This window comes from Salvelinus alpinus, chromosome 25, assembly GCF_045679555.1.
Source record: "Salvelinus alpinus chromosome 25, SLU_Salpinus.1, whole genome shotgun sequence".
NCBI lineage: Eukaryota > Metazoa > Chordata > Actinopteri > Salmoniformes > Salmonidae > Salvelinus > Salvelinus alpinus.
Window position 1 is genome coordinate 46754722 of NC_092110.1, and position 14643 is coordinate 46769364.

The 14643-nt window shown below is 45.3% G+C and overlaps 1 protein-coding gene across 2 annotated transcripts; it reads left to right on the top strand.

Annotated features, from left to right (window-relative positions):
- Positions 1-465: 465 nt before the first annotated feature.
- LOC139554041 (calphotin-like) lies at positions 466-13789 on the top strand. Of its 2 annotated transcripts, XM_071366947.1 has the most exons (7): positions 466-655; positions 1850-1932; positions 5731-5801; positions 5908-6036; positions 6496-6673; positions 6970-7865; positions 8932-13789. In XM_071366947.1, exons 4-7 carry the CDS (start codon positions 5914-5916, stop codon positions 9859-9861), a joined length of 2127 nt encoding a protein of 708 aa, XP_071223048.1. In that variant the 5' UTR covers positions 466-655; positions 1850-1932; positions 5731-5801; positions 5908-5913; the 3' UTR covers positions 9862-13789. The 2 variants fall into 2 exon arrangements, with proteins under 2 accessions (XP_071223048.1, XP_071223049.1); XM_071366948.1 differs by lacking the exon at positions 1850-1932.
- The last annotated feature ends 854 nt before the right edge of the window (positions 13790-14643 follow it).

The window sequence follows — 14643 nt, forward strand, 5'->3', positions numbered from 1 at the left end:
TCTATACAGGGGTGTAATAAAATCCGTGGTTGTTTATTTGCCTACTCGGAAATGACGATATGAAACGTTGATTTGAACCTTCTGACCAACTAGTGGGCCATGCGGCTCCCCACTGTCTGATTCATATCGCGTCATATCTGATGATTGTTATCGATTGATTGGTTCTGTATGGGAGAGGCGGGACTTGCAGCGCGTCAACCCTCAAAAATAGAACAGGTTTTATTTTAGCACCTGGCGAGCAGTTTGGATGAAATTATTGAATAACATGTACATTTATTTTGCAACGCTTGCGTTAGTGGTCAGCACGTTAGCAGGGAACAGTTACTATTTGCTGTCCTTTTCATGCTCCCCACTGTCCTCCAATGATAAGCGAGAGATTGCGGATTTCAACCAACCAGATGACACGGTGAGTGGAGTCACCACCTCTTGACGTTGCAGGCACATGGGTGTTTAAACGAGATATCTGTTTTTTACATTTGGATGCGTCTCAATTTACCGAATCCGCCTATGAAACACTTCCGCATCTGCGGTGACAGAGTTGGAACGTTGTTTGTCAACCCCAGACATCCTGACCTGAAAATCGGTTTTCTCACAAACGCGTCTGTAGCCTCCGAACGGTTTGGTCTGAACACTAATATGACTCATCTGTGTAAAGGTAAGACTCGCACGAACACGTCGGTTGTTTTGCTCTAGGACGCGCACAAGACTCGTCTGAAGGTCCCTGGTTCCAGTTGAAAAAATAATGGAAGTGTAATGGAGCCTGTTTAGTGACAAAAAATCAATGGGTTAAATACATGTCAACATTTTTTCCTGATCTTTCTTATATCTCTCAGATACAGGACAGATCATTTGAAACAAACTTCCTTTTAGATTTTCCTCATAAGACTTGTCAGAAGGTCCCCCTGTACCAGTAAAAAAAAATGAATGGAAGTATATATCAAGCCTGTTTAGTGACAGAAATAAGGGGTTAAATACATGTTTAAAAAAAGCCAATGTTACCTGATCTTTCTTATCTCTCAATAGGACAGACACCTGAACCAACTTCCTTTAGATTTTTTTGGGTGGGACTATATGTTGTTCCGTCTAGTGAATATGTTATTCAATGTGTTTATGGCCTAACAGCAGTAAGGCAAAAAAAATTATGCCATCAAATAATTTTTTAATATATTTTTGGGGGGGTACTTGAAGGGGTCTTAAAATTCCAAGTCAAATAGCTACATCATTTTTGGTATGACCTTAAAACAGTTCCATATAGCTTCGTAGAACCCTTCCCCCTGCTTAGACAGTTACGGATTAAAATGGGTTTATATGGGAATGTTTTATTATGCTAATTAGATGTCAGCGGGGGCGTGGACACCGACCTTAGGTTCAATAGAAAGTAGTCTGCTGTTGATTTAGCCACAATAAGGATTAGCCACAGCAGTGGAATTTGCATTTTGCCTTCGAAATTCAAGTCCCTCATTGAAGTGACGCAAATATATTAGTCCCGTAAATAAGAGCTAATAAGTGTGTAAACTCTGCTCAGTTGTGTTCTGTGGGTGTCACTGAGTAGACTGATACCCCATTTCATTGACCCACAATCCATAGGTAAGCTGTACAGTGAACTGTATGCCCCCAATGCAATCCTGAAGACGTACATATCTACAATGCGATTTCACATTTTTGTCAACTTAACTAATTATTGTATTTTGTTGCATTTGTGACATTCCCAACCTTGTTCAGAATTACCTAGTACAAATATGGCACGATTCCACTATTTGTGGCCGTTTGCATCACTTTCAATTAAGGACTTTTATTTTAAAGGCGACCTTCAAATTCCACGGTTGTGACTAATCCTTATTGTGGCTAGCTTCACATAGGTGCTGGCGTGTATGTACTTCAAGCGCACAGAAGTGCTGAATTCACCGTCTGCCGAAGTTAAAACACGGAAAGGTAAGACAATTTGGTATTTCTGACATTTACGGGTCCTTCACTACAACCAGCATTATTACTCTTCTCCGTCGTTGATCGGAGCTCAACTGCCGACAAAGGATTTCCTGTATTTGGTCAGAAAATCGAATGGGGACGAAAGAACGCCACAGCAGGCAGTTATTTCATAATATACAAACTACTAGTCTGCTCATTGTTACAAACTTGGAAACTTGGAAATGTAGAAGAGAAATCTGTTCCCTTCTGAAGTACGTAGCAGTCTTCAAACGCTTCGTTCTTCACCTCACTTTTGCACTGAACGTGGACGGATTATTACGCAAAACATCTGTTTTATTTCATCTGTGACAAATTGTCACTGACAATATTGAAAATATTAACGCATGATTTACACTTCAGTCTGCAGTAAAGATGCTTTTCTCTAACTGTTACCCTTCAATAAGATAACAGCCTATGTGTTCATAGGAAAGGACTTGCTATAATATTACTATTTACGCAGACAATATTGTAGGCCTTATCAATCATTTATTCTGGATCTTCTAAACATGAATTGATAATATCCCTTCCACACCTGAGCAGGTAACTGTCCAGCCAGGTGAGCCAGTGTTCGGATGACCTAGTGTTTAGACTAGAGGGCATTCCCCTGGCAGAGCTCTACGTAGGTGCCCTTGTCTTCTCAAGGTTTAATGTCGCACATTCATATTTTATTTATATATTAACTAGGCAAGTCAGTTAACAAATTCTATTTACAGTGACCGGCCTACCTTGTTCATGGGCAAAATGACAGATTTTTTTTACCTTTTCAGCTCGGGGATTTTATCCAGCAAACTTTTGGTTACTGGCCCAACTCTCTAACCACTAGGCTACCTGTCACCCCAAGCTCATTAGTCTGTCATATACTGTTTCACCCGATTGACCTGTTTCTTAATAACTCTCTCAAATGATATTTTCTTACATTGTAAAACTTTTGCTACCCGCCCAACAGTGGTTTCACAGGTAAGGTGTGTGTGTGTGTGTGTGTCAGCTTAAGCAGAGAATGACATATTAGCCGTGACAGCAGTTCAAAGGGAGAAGTCTCCTTGGCTTTATTCTACACTGTTCATATCAAACCTGACGGTCTCCTAGGCCGGGACACTCTCTCCGGGGTTTAAATCAACCCTGACGGTCTCCTAGGCCGGGACACTCTCTCCGGGGTTTAAATCAACCCTGACGGTCTCCTAGGTTGGGACACTCTCTCCGGGGTTTAAATCAACCCTGACGGTCTCCTAGGTTGGGACACTCTCTCCGGGGTTTAAATCAACCCTGACGGTCTCCTAGGCCGGGACACACTCTCCGGGGTTTAAATCAACCCTGACGGTCTCCTAGGTTGGGACACTCTCTCCGGGGTTTAAATCAACCCTGACGGTCTCCTAGGTTGGGACATTCTCTCCGGGGTTTAAATCAACCCTGACGGTCTCCTAGGCCGGGACACTCTCTCCGGGGTTTAAATCAACCCTGACGGTCTCCTAGGCCGGGACACTCTCTCCGGGGTTTAAATCAACCCTGACGGTCTCCTAGGCCGGGACACTCTCTCCGGGGTTTAAATCAACCCTGACGGTCTCCTAGGCCGGGACACTCTCTCCGGGGTTTAAATCAACCCTGACGGTCTCCTAGGCCGGGACACTCTCTCCGGGGTTTAAATCAACCCTGACGGTCTCCTAGGCCGGGACACTCTCTCCGGGGTTTAAATCAACCCTGACGGTCTCCTAGGCCGGGACACTCTCTCCGGGGTTTAAATCAACCCTGACGGTCTCCTAGGCCGGGACACACTCTCCGGGGTTTAAATCAACCCTGACTGTCTCCTAGGCCGGGACACTCTCTCCGGGGTTTAAATCAACCTGCTAGATTTCGACTGTCAACTTTTAATCTGAAAATCTGCAGTTCAAACAACAAAGCGGCCACCCTGCCACTGTTTTGGTAAACGTGCTAGCTAGAAAGAAAGCAGCTATCAGTGATACGGCTGTCGTGGGTCATGTAGAGAGGACTTCCTGGTACGGCTGTGTAGTGGGTCATTTAGAGAGGACGTCCTGGGAATTAAGGAGTTCCTATTCCCTAGTCCACCACAGCCCTGAGTTCCTATGCCCTTTATAGTGCACTACTTTTGACCACAGCCCAATGCGCCATGGGCAAAGGTAGTGTGCTAGATATCGGATAGGGTGCCATTTTGTAGTAGGCTTATATAGACTAGATGTCCTATGAATGAAGGGCTTCCTCCTTCCTTATTGAACACAACAGCAGATTATCTGGCAGTGTGTCTGTGTATAGGTATGAACAGGGAAGGATTTAAAGTGTATTCAATAAACAATGTTTCTCCTCTGCTGTAAATGTCTGGGCCTGATTAGCCATGGGGTTTAGCAGTGTTTTTAACAATACATCTTCGGTCGTTGTAGGAAAGATGCAACATGTTTTTCCCGAAACACCACGCAGAGGGAACGGTTGCTAAATGCGTATTTGGAGCATGTGTCGATACTGATTTGGATCAAAGGGAACGCTGCTCTCAGATCAGCCTTCTCTATTCAAATCTTTCCCTAACATTAGAATTATTTTGAAATGCTGACGATGGATCAGCTTCTAGAGATATTACCACCTACGGCTGCACGTATTGAGGCAGCTTATTCTAATGTTTACCCAATAAAAATGCACAAACTCACAGATTAGGTTCCTCATTGCCGGCTGTATCACAACCGGCCGTGATTGAAGTCCCATAGGGCGGCGCGCAATTGGCCCTACGTCATCCGGGTTTGGCCGGGTTAGGCCGTCATTGTAAATAAGAATTTGTTCTTAACTGACTTGCCTAGTTATATTTAAGGTGTTGCAAATTATATAATATATTGAGACAAATTACAGACGTAGCATACAAGTAGGAAAATAGAAATGAATAGATTGAACATGAAATGTATTTCAATATGATAAACACTTATAGCCTACTGTTTATATTTTAATGCAGTCATCTCAGTTTTCATTTCAAGCACTTTTTTTTTATATGTACCTTATTTGTGGTGTTTTCCCTGGTTCAAGTGGAGGTCCTTGGCGGTAGACAGAGTTCTGGGTGTTTTCCCTGGTTCTAGTAGAGGTCCTTAGTGGTAGACAGAGCTCTGGGTGTTTTCCCTGGTTCTAGTAGAGGTCCTTGGCGGTAGACAGAGCTCTGGGTGTTTTCCCTGGTTCTAGTAGAGGTCCTTGGCGGTAGACAGAGTTCTGGGTGTTTTCCCTGGTTCTAGTAGAGGTCCTTAGTGGTAGACAGAGCTCTGGGTGTTTTCCCTGGTTCTAGTAGAGGTCCTTAGTGGTAGACAGAGCTCTGGGTGTTTTCCCTGGTTCTAGTAGAGGTCCTTAGTGGTAGACAGAGCTCTGGGTGTTTTCCCTGGTTCTAGTAGAGGTCCTTAGTGGTAGACAGAGCTCTGGGTGTTTTCCCTGGTTCTAGTAGAGGTCCTTTGGCTGCGTCTCAGATGACACAACCAATTTCCCACACAGGGCACTACTTTTGACCAGGGCTCGTAGGGGGGAATAGGGTGCCACGGTAGTTTTCCTCGGCTAGACTAAAGCTCCTTGGCTTGTGATATTAAGCTCTCAGAGTCTGGAGGTCATTAATTAGTTACTAGACAAGGCCTGTCTCTCTTTTCATTGCCCTGAACAATTACCAGACAGAGCAGCAGTGACCACTATCTTGGTTTCATCTTCAGCCGTTATGTTGTCTGTACTGATGCTGCAACACGAGTCTTGTATAATCTGACATACTATGTGTTTTTTAACCTTTTTTCTCCATTTCAGGGTTCAACAGCTGCCAATAGGATCCGTTTGAGGTCCGTACTGAGGTAGAATATATCCATCTGAGAGACCAGGTAACAACCCTGCATAGCTGTAGCTCGTTTTACAGCTTGAGCAAGGCTGCATCAACCTGCATCATAGCCACTATGGTCATGTCTCCTTCTCCTGCTCTCTCCACAGCACGTGATGTCGTCGTTCACCCGTGAAAAACTGTCTCTGCACCTGCGGCGCAGAATGGGGGTGTTTGTGAGCAGAGTGAAAGCCACAGAGCTCATGGCCAACCTCCCTTGCCTTACACTTTCTGACAAGGTGAGTAGCTGCTGGGTGGGTAGCTGCTGGCTGGGTGGGTAGCTTCTGGCTGGGTGGGTAGCTTCTGGCATGGTGGGTGGCTGGGTGAGTAGCTTCTGGCTGGGTGAGTAGCTTTTTTCTGGGTGTATAGCTGTGTGAGTAGCTGCTGGGTGAGTAGCTTCTGGCTGGGTGCGTAGCTTTTGGCTGGGTGGGTAGCTTTTGGCTGGGTGGGTAGCTTTTGGCTGGGTGGGTAGCTTTTGGCTGGGTGGGTAGCTTCTGGCTGGGTGAGTAGTTGGTTGGATGTTGTTGGGCATTTAGGACATTTTATTCAGATTATCAATCAAAATATCACAATTTTTATTCTTAGTTGACGTATAATCTGAACCAGATTATGTACCTGGTAAATGAATATATGAACTATATTTTCTAATGTGTTTTTTTTATTTTTATTAAATTATTTTTTATTTGTTGTACTTTCAGGAGGAGATCCAGGCCAAGAAGGACTTTTCTGGTAACTATGCAGCCATGCAACTCCTGCTGGACTATGTGCAGAAGAGAATGAACTGGCCAGAAGAGTTGATAACAGGCCTGGAGACGTTGGAGCATCAGGATCTGGCTGAGGAACTGAGGGCAGAGTGGAACAAGCACAACCAGAACAGTAAGTCACACACAAATCAAACCTTATTTCAAGGTCATTTTAAAACTGGACACCTAGGATCTCTGTTGTGACTCAGTTCAACATTGTGGATATGATGACAGAGAACATGTTTTGTTTGTGTGTGTGTGCTATTGCTCAAGCAACAGTTGACGTAATTGAATGCTGCCCAGAAGTGTAAAATCAAATCCAAGGTTTCTTCCACTATTACAGTAAATGTCAAAACAGAACATGGTGCTTATTATGTGTGAGGACTGGTGATATGCCTCAATCTGTTAAGTGTTTCTCTTACTCCCTAGATCCCTACCCTCCTTCAGCTGCTGCTACCACTGCAGTCAGGACCCATGTTCATCCAATTCCTTCTACCAGCTCTGAGGGGTTGCCATATTCTCTGGTCCTCCCAGCTCATCCAGCCCCACTGGCGGTAGCCCCGCCTGAGGCTTCACTCCCTCCTGAAGTAGCCCCAGAGGTTTTGCCACCTCCTGTAGTGGCTGCCCAGCCAGAAGCCCCTCCAAGCTCAGTGCCTGAGGCTCCCGTGGCTGGCTCCTCTTCAGAGCCAGCGTCACATGCTCCCAAAGCAGCAGTGAGCCCTGACATAGCCTCAGAGGCAGCCCCTCCGTCTCCCGTCTCAGCGGACGAGCCCACAGGGATCTCTGAACCTCCAGCCTCATCCCAGCCTGGTCCTATTGACGTCGTCAGTCTTGAGGACAACTCATCTCATAGTGATGCCCAAACCACTCCTACCTTGTCTGGTTCAGACCTAATCCCAGCTGTAACTGAAACCACTCCTACCTTGTCTGGTTCAGACCTAATCCCAGCTGTAACTGAAACCACTCCTACCTTGTCTGGTTCAGACCTAATCCCAGCTGTAACTGAAACCACTCCTACCTTGTCTGGTTCAGACCTAATCCCAGCTGTAACTGAAACCACTCCTACCTTGTCTGGTTCAGACCTAATCCCAGCTGTAACTGAAACCACTCCTACCTTGTCTGGTTCAGACCTAATCCCAGCTGTAACTGAAATCACTCCCACGTTGCCTGTCTCACACCTAGCCCTGTCCCAAACTGAATCCACCCCTGCTGCCTTGGCCACATTCCAGTCCCCTGAGAGACGTCCAGTTCAGGACACCTCGCCACACACAGTCAACGAGTCTACCTTCCACCAGGAGGCTGTAGAAGACTCCGATCCAACCCAGGTAAATAAGTCTACCTTCCACCAGGAGGCTGTAGACTCTGATCCAACCCAGGTAAATGAGCCTACCTTCCACCAGGAGGCTGTAGAAGACTCTGATCCAACCCAGGTAAATGAGTCTACCTTCCACCAGGAGGCTGTAGAAGACTCTGATCCAACCCAGGTAAATGAGTCTACCTTCCACCAGGAGGCTGTAGACTCTGATCCAACCCAGGTAAATGAGCCTACCTTCCACCAGGAGGCTGTAGACTCTGATCCAACCCAGGTAAATGAGTCTACCTTCCACCAGGAGGCTGTAGACTCTGATCCAACCCAGGTAAATAAGTCTACCTTCCACCAGGAGGCTGTAGAAGACTCTGATCCAACCCAGGTAAATGAGTCTACCTTCCACCAGGAGGCTGTAGACTCTGATCCAACCCAGGTAAATGAGTCTACCTTCCACCAGGAGGCTGTAGACTCTGATCCAACCCAGGTAAATGAGTCTACCTTCCACCAGGAGGCTGTAGACTCTGATCCAACCCAGGTAAATGAGTCTACCTTCCACCAGGAGGCTGTAGACTCTGATCCAACCCAGGTAAATGAGCCTGCCTTCCACCAGGAGGCTGTAGACTCTTATCCAACCCAGGTAAATGAGCCTACCTTCCACCAGGAGGCTGTAGACTCTGATCCAACCCAGGTAAATGAGCCTGCCTTCCACCAGGAGGCTGTAGACTCTTATCCAACCCAGGTAAATGAGCCTACCTTCCACCAGGAGGCTGTAGAAGATTCTGATCCAACCCAGATAAATAATAGTATTTGTGTGTGTTGGATTTTCCTGTTTCTCCAGTTTTGCCTCGAGCTCTTTCAAATCAGCTTTGGGTGTGTTACGGTCGATAGGTTCTGCCTATGATCTGTGTGTTTGGTTAATAAAATGCTTTGTAATTTTTCATGCTTGCTGAGTAGATTCAATCTATCTGAATTCAAGTTGCTAATGAAATGAAATCTGTTGACCACATCTACACTTTTTTGAAATATGCCTGAAACTGAAGATAGTGAAAACATTGAGAAGCTAAAAGAGATTTCTCCCGCAGGTGACTGAAGATGACCAGCACACTGAGCCGCCTCAGATCCAGCACTTCTCCGCGGCCACGGCCCCACCCCCGGTGGATACCTCCATGAATGAGGATGACGTGAACTTCAGCAAGCCTGAAGTCCTCCGCAGTGAGGTCATGGACAGCCAGCCATACTCAGGAGACTCAACACGTCTACAGATGTCTGTGTCACACCTGGTTCTTGCTACAGCTGATGTGAACAGTCCTGTTGGGGTCCTAGACCCCGTCACTACTTCCACCCCTCTGCCATGTCAGGAGAACGGAGTTCCTGAGGAAATAACAGAACCCCTGTCCCATAACGAGCCCCAAGAGGACACCTACGAGTCCTCCTGCATGAGCTCCCTGGGGGACCAGGAGGTGCTGCTCAATGTTGTTCACGTGTCTGAGGACGCGTCCATCCAGAACAACGACGGCCAGACACCGAGCATGCTGGGTATTGTAGTCCACGTGTCCGAGGAGCCATGTATATGGAATCAAGATGGGCAAACACAGAGCATGCTGGGTAATAACGATGTGGGTGTGTCTGAAACACCCCCACCAGTTCAGAACCACAACAGCCAATCTCAGATCACACCTCTCTCTGGATCTACCGCCCTTGACCTGTCGTCTGGTCCGAACCAGCACGGCCAATCTCAGGGTCTGATTATGATCGTTAACGGCCAAGACGCCAGCCCCTCAACCAAACATCCTGATGGTCCAGCTCCTACTGGCTCTGTCCCCATCGTCAACGGCTCTTCCTCTGCGGAGAACCGACATCCCCTGGGGCCTATGGGGGCAGAGGTCCTGATGGAGGCTAGAGCTGTTCCTGAACTGAAGCAGGAGAGAGCGATAGGAGAGAGCTATTATCTTCTGGGGGCCGCTGTAGTGGCTGTCTCAGCCCTGTTCATGGCCTGGAGGATGAAGAATTAACAACCAGGGTTGAGGATAAGTTGTCTGAAATGACACCATGTTTATATATATATATTAAGTCAAAGTGAGTAACCTTGTCTTTGGCCCCTGTCCTTTTGGGCGGTTCTGGCGATCTAATGTTTCTGTCGCGTAACGCAGCTTGAAGAATAATTACACAGCCTGGACAAAGTAGTGCACTATATTGGAAATAGGGCCTGGACAAAGTAGTGCACTATATTGGAAATAGGGCCTGGACAAAGTAGTGCACTATATTGGAAATAGGGCCAGGGCAAAAGTATTGCATAAAAAACAAGGACATATTATAGTTCAATATGTTAAGAGATTATATTGGCCCAGTGCCTTATTGTATTGATAGGAGTGAAGGAGCTGAAATTAACTATTTATTAGGCAATGAGTTCAACCCAATAAACACCAAGATACACTGAGTGGACAAAACATTAAGAACACCTGCTCTTTCCATGACAGACTGACCAGGTGAATCCAGGTGAACGCTATGATCCCTTATTGATGTCACCTGTTAAATCCACTTCAATCAGTGTAGATGAAGGGGAGGAGACGGGTTAAAGAAGGATTTTTAAGCCTTGAGACAATTGAGACATGGATTCTGTGTGTGTTCCATTCAGAGGGTGAATGGACAAGACAAAAGATGTGTGCCTTTGAACAGTAGTGAGTCATTTAGCAGACTCTCTGATCCAGAGCCACTACAGTAGTGAGTCATTTAGCAGACTCTCTGATCCAGAGACACTACAGTAGTAGTAGTGAGTTTCATATGGGAATCGAACCCACAATGTTGAAAACGCCATGCTCTACCAACTGAGCCACACAGACCTTCCTACTGTATACTGGTGCAGGGTCTTAATTTGAACCAGTTTGCTACAGCAGGAAAATAATCCTGCAGCAACAGGAAATGTGGATTATAATGAATGATAAGAGGCTGTGCTCTTTGATCTTTACTACTGAATAGTGTGTGTTCCAGGTGTCTAGGAGTTAATAAGAATACTGGAAGAGATGGAGACCCGCACACTGTCGATTAAAAATACAATTTGGCTTAAATGCAATAATTTACAGCAAATCAGAGGTCAGATCACCGTGTCAGCAGTTTCCTCACACCAATAGAAAGAAGCCTCGAACACACAGCAAATCAGAGGTCAGATCACCGTGTCAGCAGTTTCCTCACACCAATAGAAAGAAGCCTCGAACACACAGCAAAGTTGATTGTCAGTTTTTCTTTTTAAATATGTCTAGAGAGAGACTCAATGAATACGGCAAAGAGCTGCTGTTTTTATGAGTAACTTCATGTTTAAGTTGTTTGTCAACACTTAGTTCAACAATTTTATGAGCCAATAAATGCTCGTTTCGATAAGCTTGCGTTATTTGCTGCTTGTCTTTTTTAATATCGAGGAATATTTCAACTCCTCTGGTCATAGGAATTGGTGCATGAGGAAGACTCCTCTGGTCATAGGAGGAACAACATGAATTGGTGCATGAGGAAGACTCCTCTGGTCATAGGAGTAACAACATGAATTGGTGCATGAGGAAGACTCCTCTGGTCATAGGAGGAACAACATGAATTGGTGCATGAGGAAGACTCCTCTGGTCATAGGAGGAACAACATGAATTGGTGCATGAGGAAGACTCCTCTGGTCATAGGAGGAACAACATGAATTGGTGCATGAGGAAGACTCCTCTGGTCATAGGAGTAACAACATGACTTGTTGCATGAGGAAGACTCCTCTGGTCATAGGAGGAACAACATGAATTGGTGCATGAGGAAGACTCCTCTGGTCATAGGAGGAACAACATGAATTGGTGCATGAGGAAGACTCCTCTGGTCATAGGAGTAACAACATGAATTGGTGCATGAGGAAGACTCCTCTGGTCATAGGAGGAACAACATGAATTGGTGCATGAGGAAGACTCCTCTGGTCATAGGAGGAACAACATGAATTGGTGCATGAGGAAGACTCCTCTGGTCATAGGAGTAACAACATGACTTGTTGCATGAGGAAGACTCCTCTGGTCATAGGAGTAACAACATGAATTGGTGCATGAGGAAGACTCCTCTGGTCATAGGAGGAACAACATGAATTGGTGCATGAGGAAGACTCCTCTGGTCATAGGAGGAACAACATGAATTGGTGCATGAGGAAGACTCCTCTGGTCATAGGAGGAACAACATGAATTGGTGCATGAGGAAGACTCCTCTGGTCATAGGAGTAACAACATGAATTGGTGCATGAGGAAGACTCCTCTGGTCATAGGAGTAACAACATGAATTGGTGCATGAGGAAGACTCCTCTGGTCATAGGACGAACAACATGAATTGGTGCATGAGGAAGACTCCTCTGGTCATAGGAGTAACAACATGAATTGGTGCATGAGGAAGACTCCTCTGGTCATAGGAGGAACAACATGAATTGGTGCATGAGGAAGACTCCTCTGGTCATAGGAGTAACAACATGAATTGGTGCATGAGGAAGACTCCTCTGGTCATAGGAGTAACAACATGAATTGGTGCATGAGGAAGACTCCTCTGGTCATAGGAGTAACAACATGAATTGGTGCATGAGGAAGACTCCTCTGGTCATAGGAGTAACAACATGAATTGGTGCATGAGGAAGACTCCTCTGGTCATAGGAGTAACAACATGAATTGGTGCATGAGGAAGAAATAATACAGTGTGACGTTTGGCCATCAGCTGGAAGACGGCCCCCTTTTCTCAGCGGAGGGAGGGGGACGGTGAGTCGGGTGAGGGGCAGCCTCACGAGCAGTGGCGACCTGTCATTCAGGGCAGGTGGGAATAGTTTTTTGGGAGGTGCTTGCCTGTTTTGCATGTTATTTTGGCATTAATACATGTCACATCAGTTTGCAAACAATGTAAGAACATATAGATACATTGTGGCCAAATCCTGCACGGAGCCTTCACCGTGCGCTGCCACTTTAAGAGCGCATCAGCAGTAAGGAAGGAGGAGATAAAGACAGCTCTTGGGTGGCGCGATAGTTTGATTAATTGTGTGTGCGCTATGCTGCAGAAGTTATGTTTGTTTTCAGCGTGTGTAGTTTATAAAGTATTTAACTCAATCCTCGGTGTGATCGCTCTAGGTGGTGGTTGTTTTCGTTTGGGACCGCGCCGGTTATGGATCGCTTGGAGTAGCAACATGGTTGCGAAGCTTTAACATACAAACCAACCAAACAATCGGACAGTCAGACAGTACACCGGCACGCCTGAAGACCACAGCTAAGATCTCTCTGGTTCCCTTTCTCTCTTTCTCTTCCCTCTATCGTTCGAGTGCTTTACCCTGCAACAGACTCTCTATTTTCCTAATACACTTCCCAGTGAAGTTCATTGGAGCTGGACTATTATTGCCCTGCCAGAAGTATTTGGGTGGACATTTTAGTTAAAAGGGAGGTTGCTTGCAAGTTGTGTATTGTTATTTGAACTGTATTGAGGTGGGGTGTACTAAGGACATGTGGCCGAGAAGATTGTGGACATTTTTAAGGCCTTTGTGTCTATGAACACCCCCCACATTCATACCTTCTGCACTCCTCCACTGGAAGAGAATACAGATTTTTGCAAATCCTCTGTTGATGACTGGGTTCTTTCTTGTATGAAGTTGCTGTTAAATTACTCTGCCATTATTATTATTGTATGAGGTATTCTGGGTGGTGTTACACCTGTGCTGTGATGTGGGTTTTATAGGGTGTGTATTCTCTTTTCTCTCCGCTGGCTATCTGGTAAACAGGCTACACTCTAGGCAGTCTCTTCTGCTGATGTGTGTGGGTCTGGTAGTGGTACTCTCTCTATTCTACTCTTTTCCTTTCGGCATGGTTAATACCTGCCTGGCTCCAGAACAAAATCTTTCTTTATCCCTCTCTAATAAATACCGCTACAACATCATGAAGTTAATAAAGGCACATACAAACATGGTGTTTTTTGTTTTCTTGAGTAATACAGCTCCAAAATGCAGGTGTTTCAGCCTAGCTCAGTGCTTTCTGTGGTGGTGGGGCAGCCAGCGGGAAAATACGGAGCGTTGCACCGTGATTGGCTAAGCGTTCTGTCACTCATGGGGACACTACGTCACTGGGAAGTCAGGTTAGACTTAGAAAATTGTAGCCATAGTTACATAAAAAATGCCCATCCAAGAAGGCTCAAGGTCATTGGCCACAGATAAAATGTCAAATCACGTTATATACAGTAGCTTTGATTGGACTGATGTCAACATATTTTCAAAATCTACAATCTAAATCCTTTTCAATCCTTGTCATATGAAGGTGAATAATGCGGAGAAATTATAGACATAATGTATCGGTGCTCATTGGACAAACATTACACAACAATTTGGAATTTGCAAATTCAACAATGAGTGGTTTGGAAGGAAGTGAGCACAGCAGAACAAGGTGAGTCAATAAAATGTCTTGTATGCTGCTGTATAAATGATGTAATATGCCAGGGAGATATGTATACTGTAGCTAAGAAAGTAATAGTAAGTGTTTGTTGTGTAGTAAGCTGTTAGTAGCCCATGTGCCTCAACCTAATAATTTGGTCCCTTTTCACCTCTTAATTTCACCTAGTTGGTGGTGGTGACTTGGCGGTGCACATGTAGCCTATAGTCTGTTTTAGAGAGATGTAATCATCAAATATTGTAAGAGCTTTCATTGTCTGCTCATATGCCCCCATTATTTATCCTACGGTTCTGACTTGGTTTACAGGGAGAATACTGTAACAACGGCCCATGTTCTGAATTCTGTCGCTGTACATTTAAAAAAAATAAAAATGATAGT

Bases quoted from the DNA above. Each gene is read 5' to 3' on its own strand.
- LOC139554041 (XM_071366947.1), top strand. From the start codon at position 5,914: ATGTCGTCGTTCACCCGTGAAAAACTGTCTCTGCACCTGCGGCGCAGA. The intron at 6,037-6,495 runs GTGAGTAGCTGC...TTGTACTTTCAG, and splicing joins GCCTTACACTTTCTGACAAG to GAGGAGATCCAGGCCAAGAA. The intron at 6,674-6,969 runs GTAAGTCACACA...CTTACTCCCTAG, and splicing joins GAACAAGCACAACCAGAACA to ATCCCTACCCTCCTTCAGCT.